At 41.9% G+C, this 20153-nt stretch overlaps 1 protein-coding gene across 4 annotated transcripts in view; it reads left to right on the top strand.

The window, feature by feature from the left end:
* The first annotated feature begins 4481 nt into the window (after positions 1–4481).
* Positions 4482–20153, top strand: part of adamts17 (ADAM metallopeptidase with thrombospondin type 1 motif, 17) — a 79263-nt gene continuing 63591 nt past the window's right edge. For all 4 annotated transcript variants that reach the window (XM_035416692.1, XM_035416690.1, XM_035416691.1 and 1 more), the window contains exons 1-4: positions 4482–4650; positions 5360–5730; positions 9396–9552; positions 17978–18150. In XM_035416692.1, coding sequence (XP_035272583.1) covers positions 4578–4650; positions 5360–5730; positions 9396–9552; positions 17978–18150 — 774 coding nt within the window. In that variant the 5' untranslated portion in view covers positions 4482–4577. The remainder of the gene's footprint in view (positions 4651–5359; positions 5731–9395; positions 9553–17977; positions 18151–20153) is intronic.

Here is a 20153-nt window from a genome sequence, read left to right as displayed (position 1 = left end):
GCCTATTGATGGATAGCCTAAGAGAAGTACTTGTTCATACTTCAGCTGTTGTTCATCCTCAGAGAGAAATCCAAAGTTTAGTCAGCTGGACAAGGGGGTAGCAACACATCTAATGAGGGTAATGTTTTTGCCAATGACATTTTGTTGAATAGGGATTACCATTTTTGGCACATTCTATGGAAAGGTACAATTGAGTGATGTGCAATTAAGTGGAATGATTAAAAGCTAATCAAAATGCACCATTTGGTCATGGGAAAATCTAATAAGCTCCCTGATTGGCTGAGTTAAAACTGGCAGCAACTTGATTTTTGAGGCCCTGAAGAGGAAGAGAGGGTCCCCCAGGGATCCATGCCAAGGTAACAGGGCACCCTGAATGAGAAATCATAGTGGCGAGAATGGGTTTAATCCCTTTCTTGGCCTGTCCCATAGACCTCTGTGTGTGAACAGGAACCTGTTTTGCCTGAGCCCTTTTTGAGGCTTATCCTGAGATTTACATGTTGGGAGAAAGAGCTTAATTTCCTCTGGGCCACCTGCACCTGGGACATGTCTCTCAGGCCACCATGTTAGACCCCACACACGCTGGGAGCTTGTTCTGACATAAAATGAATTTAACATGCTTTAATCTGTTCAGTCACATGACCCTTGGGGAAACCACAGGAACCCTTTTCATAGCAAAGTGTTGTCTTTTCTCTAAGCCATGGCTGTTAATTGCCTCTGCAAATAATACATATTCACACACAGCAAAGCTACAAGCAATATGTACTGTATTAATCCTAAAAAAGCAGATGCAAGATTTCAGTATTTGTACTTCCACAGTACCGTGAAGAAGTATTTGCCCCCTTCATTTCCTCTTTTATTGCATATTTGTTACATTCAATGATTTCGTATCTTTTGACAAAATGTAGTATTAGACAAAGGGAACCTCTGTAAACACAATTTTTTTTCCATTAAATTATTATTTCATTTATTTAACATAAAATGTTATCAAACTCTCATATCACCCATGTGAAAAATAATTGCCCCCTTAAACTTAATACTGTAACTGGTTGCACCATCTTTAGCTACAATAAGTGCAATCAAATGCTTCCTATAGTTTGTTATCAGTCTTTCACATGGTGGAGACATTTTAGCCCACTTGTCTTTGCAAAATTGCTTTAATTCAAACAAATTTATAAGTTGATGAACTGCTCATTTGAGGTTCTACCACAGCATTTCTATTAGGTTTCAGGATTTTGAGTAGGCTGCTCCAAAACTTTCATTTTGTTTCTTTTCAGCCATTCATATGCGGACTTGCTTTTGTGTTTGGAATCATTGTCTTGCTGCATAACCCATATGCTTCATTTTCAGCTCACAGACAGATAACCGGACATTCTCCTTAAGAATCTTCTGGTACAGAGCAGAATTCATGGTTCCTTCAATAAATAATCATCCAGGTCCCAAGGCAGTAAAGCATCCTCACCCCATCACTCTACCACCATCATGTTTGACTGTTGGCATGATATTCTAATGATGAAATGCTGTATTTTCTTTATAACGGACATAATGGGACCCTGTCATCCAAAAAGTTCCACTTTTGACTCATTTGTGCATAGAACATTATTCCTTGGGGATCATTCAGGCACTTTTTTTTTTTTTTTGTGCAAATTTGAGACAAGCATTGATGTTTCTCTTGGATAGCAGTGGCTTCCACCTTGCTACTCTCCTATAGCATACTTATAGCAACTTTGTGGTGACTATTTTGCTCTGATGATAAGGTTTGATATGAATGAGGTTTAGATTCAACAGGGCTGGCTGTAATCAAGCCTGGCTGTGTTCAATCAGCTGAATCTAATTATCAATTAAATTTGGTTAATTGGTTGATTGAATAACTAAGGGGGCAAATATTTTTTCACATGGGCATTTACTCAGTTTCCCTTTGTCTAATATTACATTTTGTCTAAAGATCTGAAAGCATTTAGTGTGACAAATATGCAGTAATAAAGGAGATTGTGAAGAGAGCAAATACTTTGTCACAGCATTGTATATAGTAGAGGTGGTTCTTGCAGTAGATCAAACCAGAATTTAGCTATCTGGCATTTATAGTGGAACCAGAACATGGGTCCATATGGTGGTCACATATCTGGTTATTATTATCTCGAGATTTAGCCCTATATCAGCAAACTGAGTTTCTTCGCTCACCTTAAAAATGAAATACATGTAGCTGATTTATAACTACTGAGAAACAATTTACTCAATGTTAATAAAACATGATTTTTATGCATTTTATGAAATGCTTTATGCTGCAGATTCTTTATTTCCTCCAGCCGTAGGAGGGGTTAGTCAAAAAGATGACACATGTACAGATGCAGGCGACTTCAAAAGACACCATGTTGCAACTGCTTACAGTGTATATATATATATATATATATATATATATATATATATATGCGTACCTTAATCTGTCGATTTTCCCTGGATGGATGCTTTCTTGAGGCAAAGAATAAAGATAAGATGAATGATAAGAAAGATGAAAGATAAGAACAGAAGAATCTGTTTTTAAGCATCATAATTTATATCACAGTGTACATCCAGTTCATTGTAGTTCACGTCTACATTTCTTCCCAATTATTTTATTTTGTTTCTTAAGACATCATAAACCCATTGCATGCTGGCTACAATCCACCATAATCTGGCTGTTCTGAAGACTGTTCTTTTTATTTATTATAATGTATTACAATTATTTATTCTGCAGTATTTATTCTGCATTTCAAGACGTTTCCCCTTTCAAGATTAAAATATGTTATTTAATACATACAGAGTGAAATATGAAACAAACCCCTAAATTATTTTGTATTTGAATGCCTTATTTCTGGGTACAGACAACAAAATACCTACTTAATTATATTTTGTCTGGCTGCACTCCCCTAATCCAATTTAATCAAGATAGACCCTCAGTTTAATCTACCAATGGACTTTGCCCATGACATTAAATAATGAACCTGAGGAAAAAATTCTCACTAATTTATGACAGAAATTTTTTTTATGAATAACAAAAATAATTTGCTTAATTATTAATTTGCATAAACCAATAATAAGAAAAATAGATTAAAAAGAGTTTATGATAATTTCTTTAAAAAACAATCTCCAAGAGATTTGTATCATTGCTGTTTCATTTAGTTTATAAAAGGAATGGCCAGAGCTGCCCGTACAGCAAAGCCAATAAACTGGCAGTGATATTGACTACAAGCAGTGGTATTTATGTTTTGGTGGAGCTGAGTATTGACTGAGAAACAAATGGTAAATGACTTCATTCACATCTTGTGGTGCTGTCTACTTTTGATGCAGGATTATGTTTGTGGAGGAGAGAGAGATTGATTTTTTGCTCTTCATCCTGTCTCAAGAGAATATATAAACCAGCTCTGTTGTACATTTTGAAGAGGGGACAGGATAAAAGACAGCTAAGGTTCGATTTGGAAGAACATTTTATTCTTAATTAAAACAAGGATACTAATTATGCTGCAGGCAATCAAACTCTCCATACAAAGTGAAATTGTCCTCCGCTGATTGTAAGTGCACACTACCAATTTGCAATTAAGAGTCAATGAAAACTTACTTTCAGCTGACCATTAGCTTGTGCGCGCGCGCGCACACACACACACACACACACACACACAGAATTAAGGCTGACATGCTCTCTAATGTAATGCTTACTAAAAATAAATACAAGAAATGTACTGTTTCCCTGGGTAAATTAGAGATGGTAAACTGCAAGTTTCCAAATGACTGTCAGTGGCATTTCAAGAAATGTAAGATAAAACAAATACCATGGGTCTACAAATGCACTATAAAAAAAATTATATATATTACATCAGAGGTCCAAAAAGGTTACTACAGTATGCATTCAGTCATGTCCAGAGCTAGAGATATGAATGCTCCTGAAGTGTCTATTGATTTTCTTTACTTTGAAATGTTGTATGTCAGAGTGATAGGCCTATTCCGATACTGATCAGTAATGACTGCCGTGTATCCATTCGAATATTTTTTTCTTTCTCAGATTAGATATTGATCAGCCACATATGAATAACCTTTATTGTCCATTTATTTTCGACTGCAAAATTAATATAATTCGTCTATGCACTCATTAAACTTTCGAGAGATTGCCAATTGACTTTGAAGGATTTAACGCCAAAATCTGAAGAAAAATAAATCACTTCAGCGGTGGTTGCTTGCCAGCTATTAGAGAAAATCACATGTTCAAAGAAGTGACACACATTCTACTGTAAACCTGTGCGCGCCACCCAGCATTTGTTCTTTGTACTACACCGAAACCACGTGTACGGTTACAACCCACCAAATTGAGTGATGGCAACATGGTCGAATCGTATTTTACGGATCCTCTTCTCTGAACGTGCCGAACCCAATACCCTTGGAGGGGAGGCTGCCGTGAGCCAAAGGAGGCGTGTCTGTTGTTTCAACTTCAGTTTGCCTGCGGTTGAGAGTAATTTCATAAACTTTGAAGAACTTCGCTTCAGCCGGAGTTTCCTCCGCAAGCTCTCTCATCCTACAGGCTGCTAAAAGTTCATACACCAGTCTTTATCATGCATGACAGCTATGCACTCTATGTTTTACTATTTTCGCTTGTTCTGAGCATCGGACTGAAGGCGATAACAGGTAAGAAGCTACAGATAGACCTGCTCAGTAGTGACTTAAAACACAAGTTCATACCTGATGAAATAACTATTAAGCTCACAGTGATCTTAATAGGTTACGTAGTTTGCTAATTTATTGGTTTCTTATTGCAAGTTGGATATAACCTTCATTTCGAAAGTTTTTATGTGATCAGTTATGTGATCTAGATGGGTAGTTTTCTTTGGAGTCGTTGGCTTTGTGCAGTTCAGTTTATGACAGTGGCCAGCTTTCACATCAGTGGATTGAAACTGCATGGCAGTTAATCTATCTGGTATCTAGTTGGCAAACTAACGTTAAACCGATTCCTGATGATTTTTTGATGTAGCATTTTAACGGTAAAATCCTACCTTTTGATGAATGTAGCTCGATTTGTAGCTTGGTATAGTAAGGTGCGAATCTAGATGATCCCCGGGGAATAAACTTCTTTGCAATCTACCGGGAAAGATTGCAAGATTGGGAGTGTGGGTAAGCGTTCCATTCGTCAGCATATTGACGAAAGTCTGTCATAGAATGGATCCACTTGAAAAAATTCTCCTGTCAATATTTTAACTTTAGCCTGGCTTCATAAGTGTTTTGATGGCATCTACCTGCTATCGAAACCAGGTATAGGCCAATGAGACACCAATAAGATAAAAACACACGAAGGCATGAAAATCTCTCATAAAACTGCTTTTATGTTTTGTTTTAATAGCGGATTCTGGAGGTGAGACGGATTTGGTAGTCCCCCTTGAGTTAACCGGGGATGATGCGGTTCACCTGTTGCAAGTACTCAGACGGAGCGGGCGCAGACGGGGGCAGCGCTCCTTGACGCATTCAGAAAGGCACCACTTCAAGAAAGATGAGGATAACTTGTTTCTCATGTTGCCTGCCTTCGGCAAGGAACTATATTTACAACTCGAAAGGGACGCAGGATTTCTTTCTCAAGATTTTGTCATCGAAGAGAAGGACGGAAAAAGGACCACGCAGCTGACGCATATTCCTGTTAACCAACTCTGCTTTTACGCCGGACGGGTTTTCAACCACAGCAACTCTTTTGCATCACTGAGCACTTGTGGTGGTCTGGTAATTGTTTTGACTTCTTTTCACATTATACATTTTGCATTTAAAAACGGGGATTTGAATGGTGTGGGAAATAAAAGCATTATTCATTTAACTTAATGTTTAATTTACAAACTTGTCGAACAGCATTTTGTCTTGCAGTTTGTAGGTAGATGCAGTCGACTAGACTGAGGAATGATGTTCCCTTGACAAAGGTTTCTAAAATTGTGTTATGCGGGGCCACACACAGGCACACATACACTGCACGTTGCCTGTGGCAAACTTTTATCACGGAAAGCCTTAGAGAAGAACAACCTCTCTCAGTGAGAGGGAAGCTCTACAGTGCCGTTACTCTTTGGTATGACTTGAGGCCCAGCTTGTATATGTGGGTATCTCTAACAGTGCTGAATGTTTCCATTCTCCATTTCCAACAGTGCTTGTGTATGCTGGTGGGAGGGGGCTTGCACTGAACATGGCTAGGGCTGCCTATCGTTAAAATTACTCACAAGGGGGGTTACCCAGCAGTCAGTAAGCCACAGTCAGTCAGTCAACTGGCTGAAAAGGATGAGTAGCACTATTGTGGCTGGCAGTCAAGCAGATGATTGGCTAGAATGTGGTGTAACTTTAACCCCCACCCCCTAAACATTCTGTCTCTTTGCCTGGTGTTTTTGGATCCATTCACCCATTTCATTCATTGCTATATATTGTTAAAGCAGTTTATTACTTCTTTTGATCCAGAAAAAAGTAGAAAATTTGAGATTATATTTATTTATAAATGATCATTAAGTGATTTATTAATTTGTGTATTTTCTGTAGATTCTCAAATTAAAAAATTGCAGTTTTCAAAGTTTGTGCAGGTTATAATTTTTCTGTAGAACATGTGGTTATGATTGGCTGAAATTGTAACCTTTAGCCATTTATGGAGGCAAATTGGGTAAGTCTATGACACCTTTTGCAGGACTTTATAAGCTGATTTTTGCTGAAATGTTGATAAAGAAGGCCCTCTCTTTCTGCATATTTTGACTTGGTTGTGTTGCACTGAACTACAGAGCAGGCTGTTACCATTGGAGGAGACTGTGCAATTTGCTTTTCCTGTTCAGTTAAATCGAAGATTCTCTCGGGTCATTGGTCAGGGTGAAAAAAATGTCTGCAGGTCAAACGTAAGGCAACAAAACCTGTGCATTGACATGCAGGTCATACAGTGGCACTTGGAGACATTTTCATTTGTGTTGTTAAATCTCTCGGCTGTTCTTGGCTGGGGTTCAGTTAAAACAAAGCCGCGAAACTCCGCCTAGTGGAGGTAAACGGTCTCATTTCATCAATGTCAGTGGAGAGGCTAAGCAGAGGGTAGGCAACAGATTCAGATTGCATCATTTTCTTGACACTAACTGCGACAGGACAGTGAATGCGGAATAGAAGAGTGATTCTGAGATTCCTTCTGTGTTTCTCTGCTTAAGACTGGATATGGATGATCGAGGAAAGTTGTACTCAGTGGCAGATGTGACTGACTTAGCGTGGCCACCGGTCTTTCTGGGTGTTTTTTTTTTGCCTGTCTTCAGGATATGCTACCCCTGTATGGAAACGTGTAGGCTACGTCTGTTCAGTAGGCAAGCTGTTTCACTGGAGAATGGAGCTGTGTTTCTTTATATACTGTGTATTTGCTTACCTGAGTCTTTTTACCTCAAATCTCTCTTGGACACATACATCAAAAAAACTGAATTAGGGGCACATGGAATGGAACCTGGATCTGATGCGAGCTCACTGGTGCACAGTGGAAGGTCTTTGCAGTCCTTTTCTCAGTCCTCGCTGCGGGAATCTCAGGATTTTTCTGTTTATGCCTTCCATCATTCCCTGATATCTCCAGTTTCTCCTCTGATATTCCTCTCGTCTGCCTCTGTTTGGCCCCCCTCTGAGCATTTGGGGGAAATCGATGATCTCAGCTGATTGGCGGCAGCACTACACGTTGAGTCGTGGTGTTTACAAATACGAGCCAATCTCTGTAGCTTAGCTAAGGCTGTTTAAGATCCAGTGGAACCCTCTGATTACCACATTGCGATAACTTGCAGAATTATCAGCCGAGCTGTATAAATAGATTTTTACATGTTATGGATTAAATGTAAGTTGTATGCATGTTAGAGCTCAAAGCTTAACTCTGAACTGGGCACCTGCGCCATGTAGGCTAGTAATCGACTTCTGACAGAATTCTGTTTTGGCTAGGCATTCCACATGGTATTCTGTTAAGCCTCTTTACAGAGATGGCTCTGTGTTTCATCTTGGTGTTGTGTGTGTGCGTGCATGCATGTGTGTGCATGTGTGTGCGAATGTATTGTATTTCAGTAGCTAAGTGAACAATGGTTGAGTTCTTCCAATAAAGTTGATTTCATGAAAGAAAAAGACAAAATTATACCGGCTTTCTGTTCTTGTATATAGGCTAGTTTTTGCTTGATCGTAAAACCAACCTTACTTCCAATTCAATCCTCACCGGTTTTTTTAGTGATAAATATTTTCTTGCTATTTACAGATGGCAGTTTTAGTAGTACTGTGCAAGCTGAAGATGATTAGCACTGTGAGTTCACACTGGAATGCTGTAGATGTTGAGGAAAACATTGCTTATCAGTTTAAACCTGGCTGTAATAGCGACTGACATCAGTGTTCTTTTAGTGCGCTGTTAAAATCTGATCTTTACAGTATAATCACACGGGGCAGCGTGCGGTATGTAAAACAAACCAGCTGTGACTGTAACGGCGAGCGCTCGCTGCAGAGCGGGGCCGGTGTGTCTCTTTACGTGCTCGGATAAAAGAAATCACTTTGCAGCGCGGGGCTGTGAGTTCTGTCAGCACGCCCTGCCGTTTCCTCCCTCTCAGCCCTGGGGCTCAGCGCTGAAATGTAAATACAGGGCTCGCATCTCCTCCCTACATCTGTTTTATGAATGCGTACCTCGCCGGTCTCCTTCGGAGCGTTCGCTTTGCGAGTTGGCAAGCTCGCGAAGCTAACGTGGTGAGAGAAGGACCGCGTCTATCGATCGATTGAAGGCACCGTCCAAGTCTTGCTTCTGTTGCCTGCGTTTGGGGCTGTTGGGCATTGCTCCTCAGAAGTCAAATTGTTCCCCAGGTTTAGTTGTTTCTGCCCTTGAAACCAATAATGGTTCACTTAATTTCAGTGAGGATTCCAATGTTAAAGAGATATTAACAAGGCCACAACATATTTATGTCACCCCTGAGAGAACTGGGTGAGTGGAATTTGGCTTGCTTGTATGAGATTATGAAGAATACCTGTTCTCGAGGACGTAGATCTCATTTCAACTTTTGGGGGGGAACAACAAACGCAAAATTTTCTATAGGATTGTTTTGGGGGACACTAGCATTACCATCCAATGCAACATGATAATGTTGGGAGGGCCATTTAATGTTTTTCTGAAGTTGGGGGGGGGATGTGTTCTTTTGCATCTGAAATTGAGTTGCTGCAAATTTACTAATCAGTAAATTATTATTTGCATTTTTTACTGCGGACTTTAAGGAACCATTATTGTTAGGGTATTGTGTTTTTTTTAGACAACTATCTCATGACCAAATTTTCCAACCCTCTTTATGAACCGGTCAGCTGCTGTCATATCCTAGAAAAGGCATTGCAGACCCAGTTTTTGTTGGTTGTTTGTAGTTGCCGATGTGTTGTCTTGTGTCTCTGCTCAGACAGGACTGGTGCAGATCGGAGATGACAGCATGTTTATCGAACCTGTAAACGCCGGTCAGGACTCTTTCTCTGGTGTGGAGCACAAGGTCGTTCGGCAGAAACGATCCCCCAAGTCCAGCTCAGAAACGCATCCCAAGTACTGTGAAATCATACAAGGTGAGTAAGTAACAAGCGCCTTTTTCATCAAGATTGGTAGCTCATGCCGTCCATTAGTGATAGTGCTCGTGTTTGCATTTTAATTGTGCCTTTCCTGTGTCCATCCCCACTATCAGTGCTACCTTCAGTAACCTGCATTTTCAAGCTAACACAATGTAAGACAGCCATGATGCTTCAATAACCATGGTCATCGAACCATGGTCATTGAAGTCTGCTAAAGGTGTCGTTATAAATGCCCATTGGCTCGGTGCTGTGGTTGTCTTTAAGGGACGGTTCATCAAAAAATGTAATTAATGTATTTTTCCACTTGCCCGGAGTAGTACCTGTCCATCCAGATAGTTTCTCTGTAATGTGACGAGTTGACTATCTGGATGGACAGGTACTACTCCGGGCAAGTGGAAATCATACCTTAATTTAATTTTTGTTTGAACTGCCCCTTTGAAGTACTTTTTGCTACTGTTTCATGCCTCCCCATGATTGTTTGGCTCCGAGGAGCAGGGTGGGCCGACTTAATAAATAGTCAGTATCAAAGCAACATTTTATATTTTTACTGTTGAATCTGCTCGAAGAAGTTCTAAGGAGTTTTTCTTTTTTTAATGAGCATCTCAGTCAATGAGCTCTTGTTGGAACCTGTTAAAGCTCAGTATGAATGCTGACTGGACAGAAAAAAGTTCCTTTCCCCTTCTGTCTTACATAACATTTTCTAACCCTGGGGCGCAAAATTTCCAGATATTTCAACCAAGAGGAATTCATATTTCCTGGGTAGGCTTCATCTTTTGAGAGGGGGCCAAGGGTTTGGCTGTGTGAGGGCTCTGACTGGGAAAAGGAAGTGTCTTGGTCTGGCGATGCAAGTGGGGATTTGTAGTTTTGCAAAAGAATCCATCTAAATTTGAAAGTAGCAGATTTATTTTGTAGACAATTTCTTAACAATGTCATGCTGAAATATTGAAGAGAGCTGACTGATTAAACATTTTTGGCCATGTACACATCATAGAACAAGGGAAATTATCAGAAAAAAATGTTCTTTTGTGATATTAAAAAACTGCATGCATTAAAATATAATGTGCAAAATTAGATTGGATTTATTTTAGCTGTGAATTTGTTTATGTTTGTTTCTTGATATATAATAGATCCAAGGTAATATAATACATGTTTTTGACCAGTGTACCTTTATTATTGTTTCATATTTAACAATTTGCAGTGACAAGCTGGCTATAGCAGAGGAGCCAGGAAAAGTTGGCTGTGTACTGAAGTGTTATGGGTGACAGGGCCTCGAGCCAGTGCCTGCATCTGTTGCCTTTTTGCTTAATTGACATTGACTTTATCCAGTTTCTGTCAAAGCCCTTTTCAACAGAATGATCCAGTTTTTAATTTGATAGGTATGCTTTATGCAAGTCAAAATGTAGCCATCGGTTTCTGGGTTTTTCAGAGTAGGGATAATAGCACTAATTATTCTTTTAATGCCCATGTCATGTCAATTGAAAAGAAATTGGTTCGCGCTCAAAAAATGGCTACAAAGCTTCAAAAAAATGTCATTATTTATTTTTTAATTAGTTTTCTTCAATGCAGAATCATGCAAAACTAATAAAAAAAATAAATAATGACATTTTTTTGAAGCTTTGTAGCCATTTTTTGAGTGCGAACCAATTTCTTCTCAATTGACGATATTTCACTGGTTTCAACACACCAAACAAATTAAAATGGGTGAGCACGGTGATTTCTCTTGCTAGTGCCCATGTAATGACAAGCGATCATATTCATGACAGGATCTCCTTTTGGCGGATCACTAATCTCTGTCCAGGTAGAAGTTTCTTGAAGTACCTATTTTACCGCTCATGACAAAGAGCAGTGAACAAAGACTGCAGCCTTGATATTTATTCATCTTTGTTATTAAATCAAATCCACTTATCTGTAGTGGTAGGTTGAAGACAATTGAACTGTTGTTCTCATTATAATGTCATTTCTGTCCTTTGCATGAGGGTAGTGATGAATAAGTGCAATCTAGAATGTGCGCACAGTTGAATATTACATAACTCCTTTGAAGGAAAGACCACCAGCACATTTGACAAGCTCTATAAATAAATTCTTTCCATATGTTCATATCTGGGCCCTAGCATGGACTCGGGCAGTAATTGAAACCTCCTTTTTTTATAAGGAATCAGACCTGGTAACATAACATTTCTTGAAAGAATCCTTTATGAAGAGAGTCTGTCCAGGGGTGTGTTTGCACCTCTGTTTGGCGGCTGTGACCGTGACACTTCAGCCCGGGACAATGAAAAGGGCTCCAGGTGCTTTAGCCATTCAGCTCTCCCAGGCACCTGGCGTCTCAGGGCGGGCGGATGGCCTGGTGCGAGGTGCCAGATTTTGGGAATTCTTTCCCCCGCGCTCACGTCTGCTCGGGGGCTGCAGCAGAGAGCCAGAACCCAGCCAGAACCCCCCTTCCTTGGCGGGCTGCTGAAATGCCTCGGTAAGGGGAGAGTGTTTGACGTTTCCCCCTAAACCGCAACTTCCCCAGAGGGGACGCGATACCGACTGAGACAGACTTTATATCCATTAAATTCCATGTCCTGAATATTTTGTAGAGTTCACTCTCCCCCAACCCCACTACCCACACACGCATGCACACTTTCTCGGCTCGAATGGTTTTTGTACAGCTGCACAGTCTGGATGCATAACATTGTATCGTATTACAACAAAAATGCATTAAACAAAGTGATGGATGTGGGCAGTATGGTTGTGCTAAGCAGAGCGTTGTATTATGGAAGGATAAAATCTTAGGGTGTCCCATGTGAGGCCATAGAAAGCAGGTCATTGAAGATGTTTCAGAAGATGTGAAAAAGAGAAATTGTGGCACCAGTAATTATTTAATGATCTGTGGTATACAGCACATTGCGTGCTTGCATTCAGTGTTATCCAAAATGTGAATTTTCACATGTTGCTTGTTGTGCTAAATAACAAGAACGACTTTCTTAATCTTGAAAATACCTTGCGAGCAACCTTGATGTCTCACGGTTGCTGATGCCCAGATGTCATGGATGAGGTATTGGCCATAAAATGCCATGAAGTAGACAGAATAGGTATGAAATCAGTCCATCAGGTCCCTGTGGTTCTGCAGAGAGAGCGTCGGTTGGTGGAAGGGTGGGGAAGGGGAACTGAGGGTTCAGTGTCGAACCAGCCTGTAACTTAAGCATACAGTATTTTCATATGCTTGTGGAGGAGCCATCTCCAAGTATTGTTGTTAATAATTATCCCACACTTGTAAGGAATGATTCAAGCCAGACGCTGTGATTAAAACTCAGTTTAGCTGTGGTCAGCCTCAAAATGAGAGGGAATTTGAAAAATGTTGGAACCTTCTTAACTATAACAAAACTGCTTCCAGTTTCTGACTGCTCGTTTGTTTCACAGAGTTCTACTGCACAGACTTTCTGCATTTTTGTTGTATCTTTGCATTTTTGAGCTTGGCGCATAAACCTCCCTTTCAGGCCTAAGGCCATTGGAAATTGGGGCCCTCTGTGGAATGGATGTATATTTCTTTAAAAGCAAAATATCATTTGCTTAGGATCTCAATGCTTTTCTCTGGAGACATGCTTGGCCACTGAATTGGTGGAGATATATACAATATTTCAACCACTAATTTCTGCAAAGAAGCACCTGAACAGTCTCATACATTTATTATTTAGAACTTCATATTTCAGGACCTGTTTTGTTTATTTTGCTTTATCGTACTGTGTTTTGTTCTATTTTAAGAGAGCTGAGTTGTCAAATGCATTTCAAATGAACTCTCATATAATGAATGCACTTTCCAGCACTGTGGAAGACCACTAATGTACTAGGAAGGTAAAAAAAAGATACAATGTGAGTGCCCTATGAGTTGTTAACATTCTCTGTGTGGTGCTTGGACGGGGGATGGAGGTTGGGGGAACGGGGGGGTGGGGGAGGTGGGAGTGGGTAGGCGGTGAATTTTGCTACCTGGTAGCTGACAATAACACAACTGTTTTGCCAGAGGTAGCAGGATTTGAGGTGCTTCAGTTTAATTATCATTTCCTTTGGTTTGGAGGATGCCCTGTTGTTTTTTGTTGTGCCCTCTTCTCCATTAGATCCGAATCTAAAATTGAGTTCAAATGTAAATTAAATTCAGTTGTACAGAATGTTTTACTGAGACGCTGTCAAAGATGCTTTACAGAAAAACTGGAAATAGGAAGAATTGGGCAAGACTGAGCTTGAACCACCAAAGATCTTGCTATTAAGGTAAATAAAAAAACTCCTTGGTGGGAAAGAATCTCAGTAGGACTCCAAATTTAGAGGGGTAGCCCATCCCCCACTGGCTGCCTTGGTGTCAGTAGTTAAAGAAGGCTAAACTGTAACAGGGAGATAATTGTGGAATCTTTGAGAACAAACTAACAAGCAAATTAATGTATAATGGTATACAGATCAAGAGGGGCGAGGCAGTGCATCTAGGCAAGGCCTGGGGTGGGTCATGGCTGGATTGGTGTGTGAATTCTGGCTGAGCGAAAGAGCCAGGTGCTCCAGGGAAGAGAACAGAAATGCAAATGGATAGGTACTAGACAATTACAATGATTAGCACATGTAGAGGCCTGTGTGTAGCATGGAAAAGCCCCTGAGAGTTATACTATAACAGCATATATAAAAGATCTGAAAACGGGTGTACACAATTGTGTTGGTGATCTTGGACTGATGGCACCACAACACAGGACAGAACAGCAAACCATGCAGTTCACATGCAGTGACGAGGTGAAAGCACCCTCAACTCCACTCACCTGGTAGCTCTATGGTCGTGATCCACCCTTCCCACACTTTTTCAAATATAGGATTGACCAAAAAGACTGTGTATCTGAAGCCCGAACAAAGATGAGCAGTCCTTGGAACTTGGCTATGTTATCATCTGGATAAATGGCTGTAGTGAAAAGGCATTAATCTAATGTGGGAACACAACAGGGGAGTCGTGGCTATAGTTAACATTGTCGCAGAAGAATTTGTATGAAAAGTTTGTTTGAAAAATGCTGCCATTGTCCACCAGGCCTTTAAGTTCAATAAAAACAGAAATGGTTCATGTTGCTTTTCGAAGAGACCTGGTGTTTGCGTGATTATGTCAAAGTGGCCCGTCTACGCAATAAGAGTCCTCATTTGTGTGTAATGAGACATGATGTGACCGTCTTTTAAGCCAATAGTGGAGAGGCACCCTTGCCCGAACATGATTAGTGATTTATGATTCAAAAATCTGGATGGGTTTATCCTTGATAACATTTTGGACCAACAATGGCAGTAGTAATTATAATAAGCTCAGTGAATTGGCCATACCCACAGAGCGTGGCAGAGTCCGTCTGTCCCCACTCTGCTCAGCCTTCAGTGGGCCGCTCTGCTCCTGGATTGGGGCTTTTTGGAACAGAGAGAGTCATGCGTTTCCAGTGGATGGTAATGAGCTGGAAGAGTCCTCGGGCCGTAGTGCAGGGGATCTATAAACACTCCTTCCCACCACCAGAGTGAAATTGCCTTCCCAGAGTCATTACACGCAAGCCCCCAAATAGGGAGCAATTACTTCAGAGTGGGACTAGTTTAAACTCCTAATAAAACAGCGCAGCACGTTGTGTAAAACAACATGCTAACAAAGCTGCTGAGATATCAAATAATTATACCCCTGGATACTAGTGCATTCATTTTGAAACTCAAAAGTAGTGCATTACTGGCACAATACAGTTGCACTACACCACATTCCTCTTCCAAGAAAGCCTGGGCTGGCTACAGCAGGGGAGTATATTGTCTCTTTAGCTGGTACTTTACACAGACCACCATGCACACTGTAATACAAACATACTTTATGATATAGGGAGCTTTTCGCACAGCCATATATGTCTTGCCAATGGAGCAATCTGGAAGAATGTCTGTAACTTTACTTTCTTGCAGGGAAAAAAGGCAATCAAGTCTCAGTGTTTTGCTGTAGTTTATTTACATACTCTTTTCTTTCCTAATTTGGAAACCCCGCTGGGGGCCTTTAAGGCCTCTAACGACCGCAGCAGTGCCTTAGAGCATGTTAAACCTCAGATGTGCTGGAAGAGAGTGGCCTCAGTGTTGCCTGAGCTTCTGTGGAACAGGGGAGCGTGGCCACCCCTAGTCTGGCTGTCTGGAGTTTTCCTGGCCATGGAGTGGTTGTCCAAGGGAGGTAGGGTGCTCTCAACTTCTCCTGGCTCCTGCCTCAACGAGTCTGTTTACTCTGCCATGGCTCTATACCGGGTGACTGAAGCGTACTGTTTTAGGGCCTCATACTCTCATGGTTGAGTAGATTAACTAGGCTGATCTTCACTTGGTGTGCGGTTGACCATCCATGTAATTTAAGCATTCAGGATTTAAGCATAATCTGTCATCATTCAAAGATCATTTGCAAACCTGGCTCTCTCAGTGTAGTCAGACAATCTCCCTGTTTGATGTTCTCTTCTTTCCAGCTCAGCTGTCTCGCTGTGTGCTGGGCGTCACGCAGATGGTGTGTAGAATCGGTCTTCAAGATTTTGCCTATTACTGTATTCTGAGCCTTCAGGAAGTGGAATACACTGCAGCAATGTGGAAAATCTCTCCGTTTTGTCTCTTTAAAATGAATTGTACTGTTCCATTATGGTGCTTTGTGTGGCTTTTGTTCCGATTTAGCCTGAGGGCCCTGCCCTGAAATGTCACCCTGCCCTGACATGTCGGCTGCTACACATCAAGGTGGCAGCACTTTGTGATCTTTGTGCGTGAGGCTTAACGTTTCCTATTTGGTTTAAACTTTGCTTCCTGGCCCAAGTGTTCCTTTTCTCTGATGGGTGGGGGGGGGGGGGGGGGGGGGGGGGGGGGGGGGGGGGGGGGGGGGGGGGGAGGGGGTGGAGGGTGGAGGATGGAGATGACCAAGGCTTTGTTTCATCTGTGACCGGTCATTCAAGTGACCATTTCGCCGAAGAAGCCATACCTCATCCCTCCCCTCCGTGGCAAACACGACGGCTCCTTTGATGTGAGCGGTGATTGGTTTGGCGTGGCGGTGTGACTGCCGGAAGAGCAGGGGTCAGGATCCCGCCGCTCTGGGACGGCGGTGCGCGGCGGCGGCATAGCAGACGTGTCCTCTGAGCTCCAGTGCCACCACAGCTGTCTGTGACATTGCTCTCTTTGGGGGTGCCCCTGAGAACAAAGAGCTTCCTCTGCAGTGTTTACACTCCCCAGCAAACAAACTACTACCAGACTCCAGATGCTGTAAACGCTGCAGGCGCTGTGCTCGCGGTGGCTGATGTGGTGGTAGTTTCCTTTGACGCTTGTGAGCTACTTGAAAAAAAATTAAACAAAATAAACATTTTCCACATTTACCCTGCTGTGCTGTTCATGGGTATACGTTGTCATCTCATGTTGCTCCCTGTGAAAACCAGGGATTCCAATTCGTCCTGGAAAATTTAAAGCCACAGAGCCGTAGAGCCCGAAAAAAGTGGATGGTCTTCTAAAAGCAACATTAGTTCCAGCGATGGGATGTTCTGCTCACGTGTTTGCATACCAGGTATAAAGAGTATGATTACTGGTAATACCAGCATGAGGAATGAAGAGCGTAGTCATTACAGTGCTCGACTAAGGTCTGGATTCAATCAACATTTTTCCTAGTCGTTGACTTGAAAAATACATGTTTTAACAAACAAGGTTTGGTGACTTAATTTTGATGATTGCTAATTTCACACTCGTATATAAAATTAAATTTTTGAAAAACTGGCATGTATTCAGCTAATCAAATTTTAGGACAAATTTTACTGAATCCAGCTTGCTAAAAATCTACCTTTTAAGTTTCAATTAAGAATGTATTGTTTTTCAGCATTTCTAAGAACAGTGAGCTAGTAATCAGAAAATAATTTTAAATGAAAATTTCAGCCCATTCCTGCCTGAGGGCATAGCAACATGAAATTATTGCATTGTGTTTTATTATTTTTCATTTTGATCTTGAAACCGAAGACGTGTAGCAGACTGGATTTGATTCTTTTGTTTTTGCATCCTGGCAGATTGGCACCATTTCTTCCCCTGAAATCCATGCTGTTCTTTCAAATGGAAGACATTAAGAGGCCCTCTTACCCCATGGTAGTTAAGCAACAGAACACAGGGTCCTGCCATGTTCATATAACATTGCATTGTGAGTGCATTGCAAGTCAAATGGGCTGTGGGCTGAACATGTGGTGGCATCGTTGACTGGTATTTATTAAATATGTGAACAGAAACCAATATTCTAATGTTTGTGAATATTGGTATAACCAGATAATGGGGCTGAACACAAGTGAATGGAAAGCAGTCTCTTCTAGGCATCCGCTGTGATGGTTTTCCCTCTGATGCTGGCATCTAAGAGCAGTGTGGCTGTCGTCCATTTATTTACCTGTCTGTCCGTCTGACCATCCTCTTGTGTGCCATGTTGCAGGAAAGAAGAAGGAGAAAAAGCCCAAAGCGGCGGAGGAGGGGAGAGGCCGGAGGAATGCCATCCGGCTGAGTGGGGAATACACGGTGGAGACGGTGGTGGTGGCTGATTCGGACATGGTGCAGTACCACGGTGCCGAGGCAGCCCAGAGGTTTATCCTCACTGTCATGAACATGGTGAGGCTCTTTCACAGAGAGATACCTTTGGTCACATCAAACTGCTATGTGTCTGTTGTAGACATATAAGGATCCATGTTCACAGCTCTTTCACCATTTTCTGAAATGGGTAGATGCATGTACACTGTTCTTTCCACAGGTGATTCTCTGCTTCACCAAACTATTTCACTGACATGGTAAGGCCTTTACACAGCTTTTTTATGGCCATGCACATGGTTAAATAGTAAAACACACACACAAATATAATTTACCACTTTGAAAGTTTTGAAAATGTGTTGGGTAATTAATAAATTGATGGGAATACCAGATAACGGCTCCCCAGTGTCTTTTTTACGCCTGTGGACATATGTTTTTTAAGATGCTGTAATAGGCCTGGTGAGAATAGCTGCAGACTCGAGTCTCTATAACAGTGTCCATGCTGTGCAGATCCTCCCTCTTAAGATGACCTCCAAACCTTGAAGCCATATAGGGCTCCCCCAAGAGTCAGAGGCTTTTTTTTCCTGAAAATTTTGCCTCTCAGCATGGGCAGAAGCACTGTTTCAGCGGCCTAGGCTCAGTGATATGTTTCAAGAAATAGCCAAAGTGGAGGTCTTCAGCTCTGGGGTCTAAGCTCGAGGCGCACAAGACTCTGTGCTCCACGCATGTTTGTACCGCGCGGACTTGACAGACGCTGCCAGTGCTGGTGGGATTGACTGGAGGTTTATGTGGCAGCAGTCCCTGGCTCCACAGGGCAGCCCTTTCCCAGGCGCGTTCGCTGAGGTGAAAGGGTGGGGTGGGGGGGGTTTGCATTACAGATGAAGTGTGAAACGCTAACTGCTTTGTGCAGAGGGGTCGGAGGTCACGTTAAATCACACTTCGCTGGACAAGAATCCTGTGTTGCTCTTGGCCAGCCGCGGCATCTCCAGGGGCTGGCCAAGCTCTGAAACGCTGCCGCCGTTTCACTCTCCGGAGCTCCTCATTACCTCTCCCCAAACCTGCCAACCGATTAAAAGCGCTTTTAGGCGGGAGTTGTTAAATAAAGCCGCGTCGTGGAGTCCAGCGCGAGACTGAGGAGAGCTGAGGTGGCGTGATGGAGCGAGATGCTGGCTGGTGGCCTCTGGTGAGAGACATATACACGGCTACGCTCTGGAAGGGCCAGCTGGAAAAGACGTAAAAATTCACAGCCATGCTCTGCACCATAGATTGCCATCTTTTTTTTTTCGATCCCATTCAGGGCTTTTTTGTGTTGTAACAACAGGAGGAGGGGCTGGAGGTGAAAGTTTGCTAGTTCGCTCCTGTGAATCCTCTGAATTAAATGTGGGCGGCCTTTTTGTAGGCGTAGGCGTAGGCGTGCTAATCTACAAAGAGGCAAAGTTTTGACATCCATGGCCAAACAGATGGTTGAACCTCCCTCGTAAGGGCGCACCTCGTATTTTCAATGATGGATGCTTTACCTTTAACCTCTCTTTGATGTTGGCATTGTTATTCTTCATGGTGGTTTGTTAGACCTTGCCTCCAGCTTGTCATGCTATGGAAATTCCCACTGCAACTATGCTTTTAACTGCAATGTCAGATTACCTACTTTATACAGATACAGAGCAAAGCACATTGTAATGAATAAAGGATCAATGGATTGCATATATAGGGTCTTTCATTTCAGGATCTCAAAGCCCGTTATGATGAAAGGAGGAGGCCTTACCTCATCCACCTCCAATTGTGCAGTACCCACCTGGGAGATGATGGTGTATTGTATTTCATTTGCAATAAATGCAGTAATTTTGTGCACAACAGAATTTGGAGATTATGATACCTGTCCTTTAAAAATGTGTGTTGGTTTCAAAAGAAGTATCCAGTTTCTGTGTAAAGGACCTCTCATAAGGCATGTAAAATCCTTGCAGTTGCTGTGAATTCTTGCGATCATTAAGATTCTTCAAAAGCTGTGTTATCCGCCCCTTTTTCAGCTGCTTTCATCTCCCGCTGTCATTACCCCCCTCGGGCTTTGTCTTTGGACTGTACCAATTTGA

Source organism: Anguilla anguilla, chromosome 5 (genome assembly GCF_013347855.1).
Source record: "Anguilla anguilla isolate fAngAng1 chromosome 5, fAngAng1.pri, whole genome shotgun sequence".
Taxonomy (NCBI): domain Eukaryota; kingdom Metazoa; phylum Chordata; class Actinopteri; order Anguilliformes; family Anguillidae; genus Anguilla; species Anguilla anguilla.
Note: the sequence above shows the minus strand (reverse complement) of the source record. Positions and strands in the feature narration are given on the sequence as shown.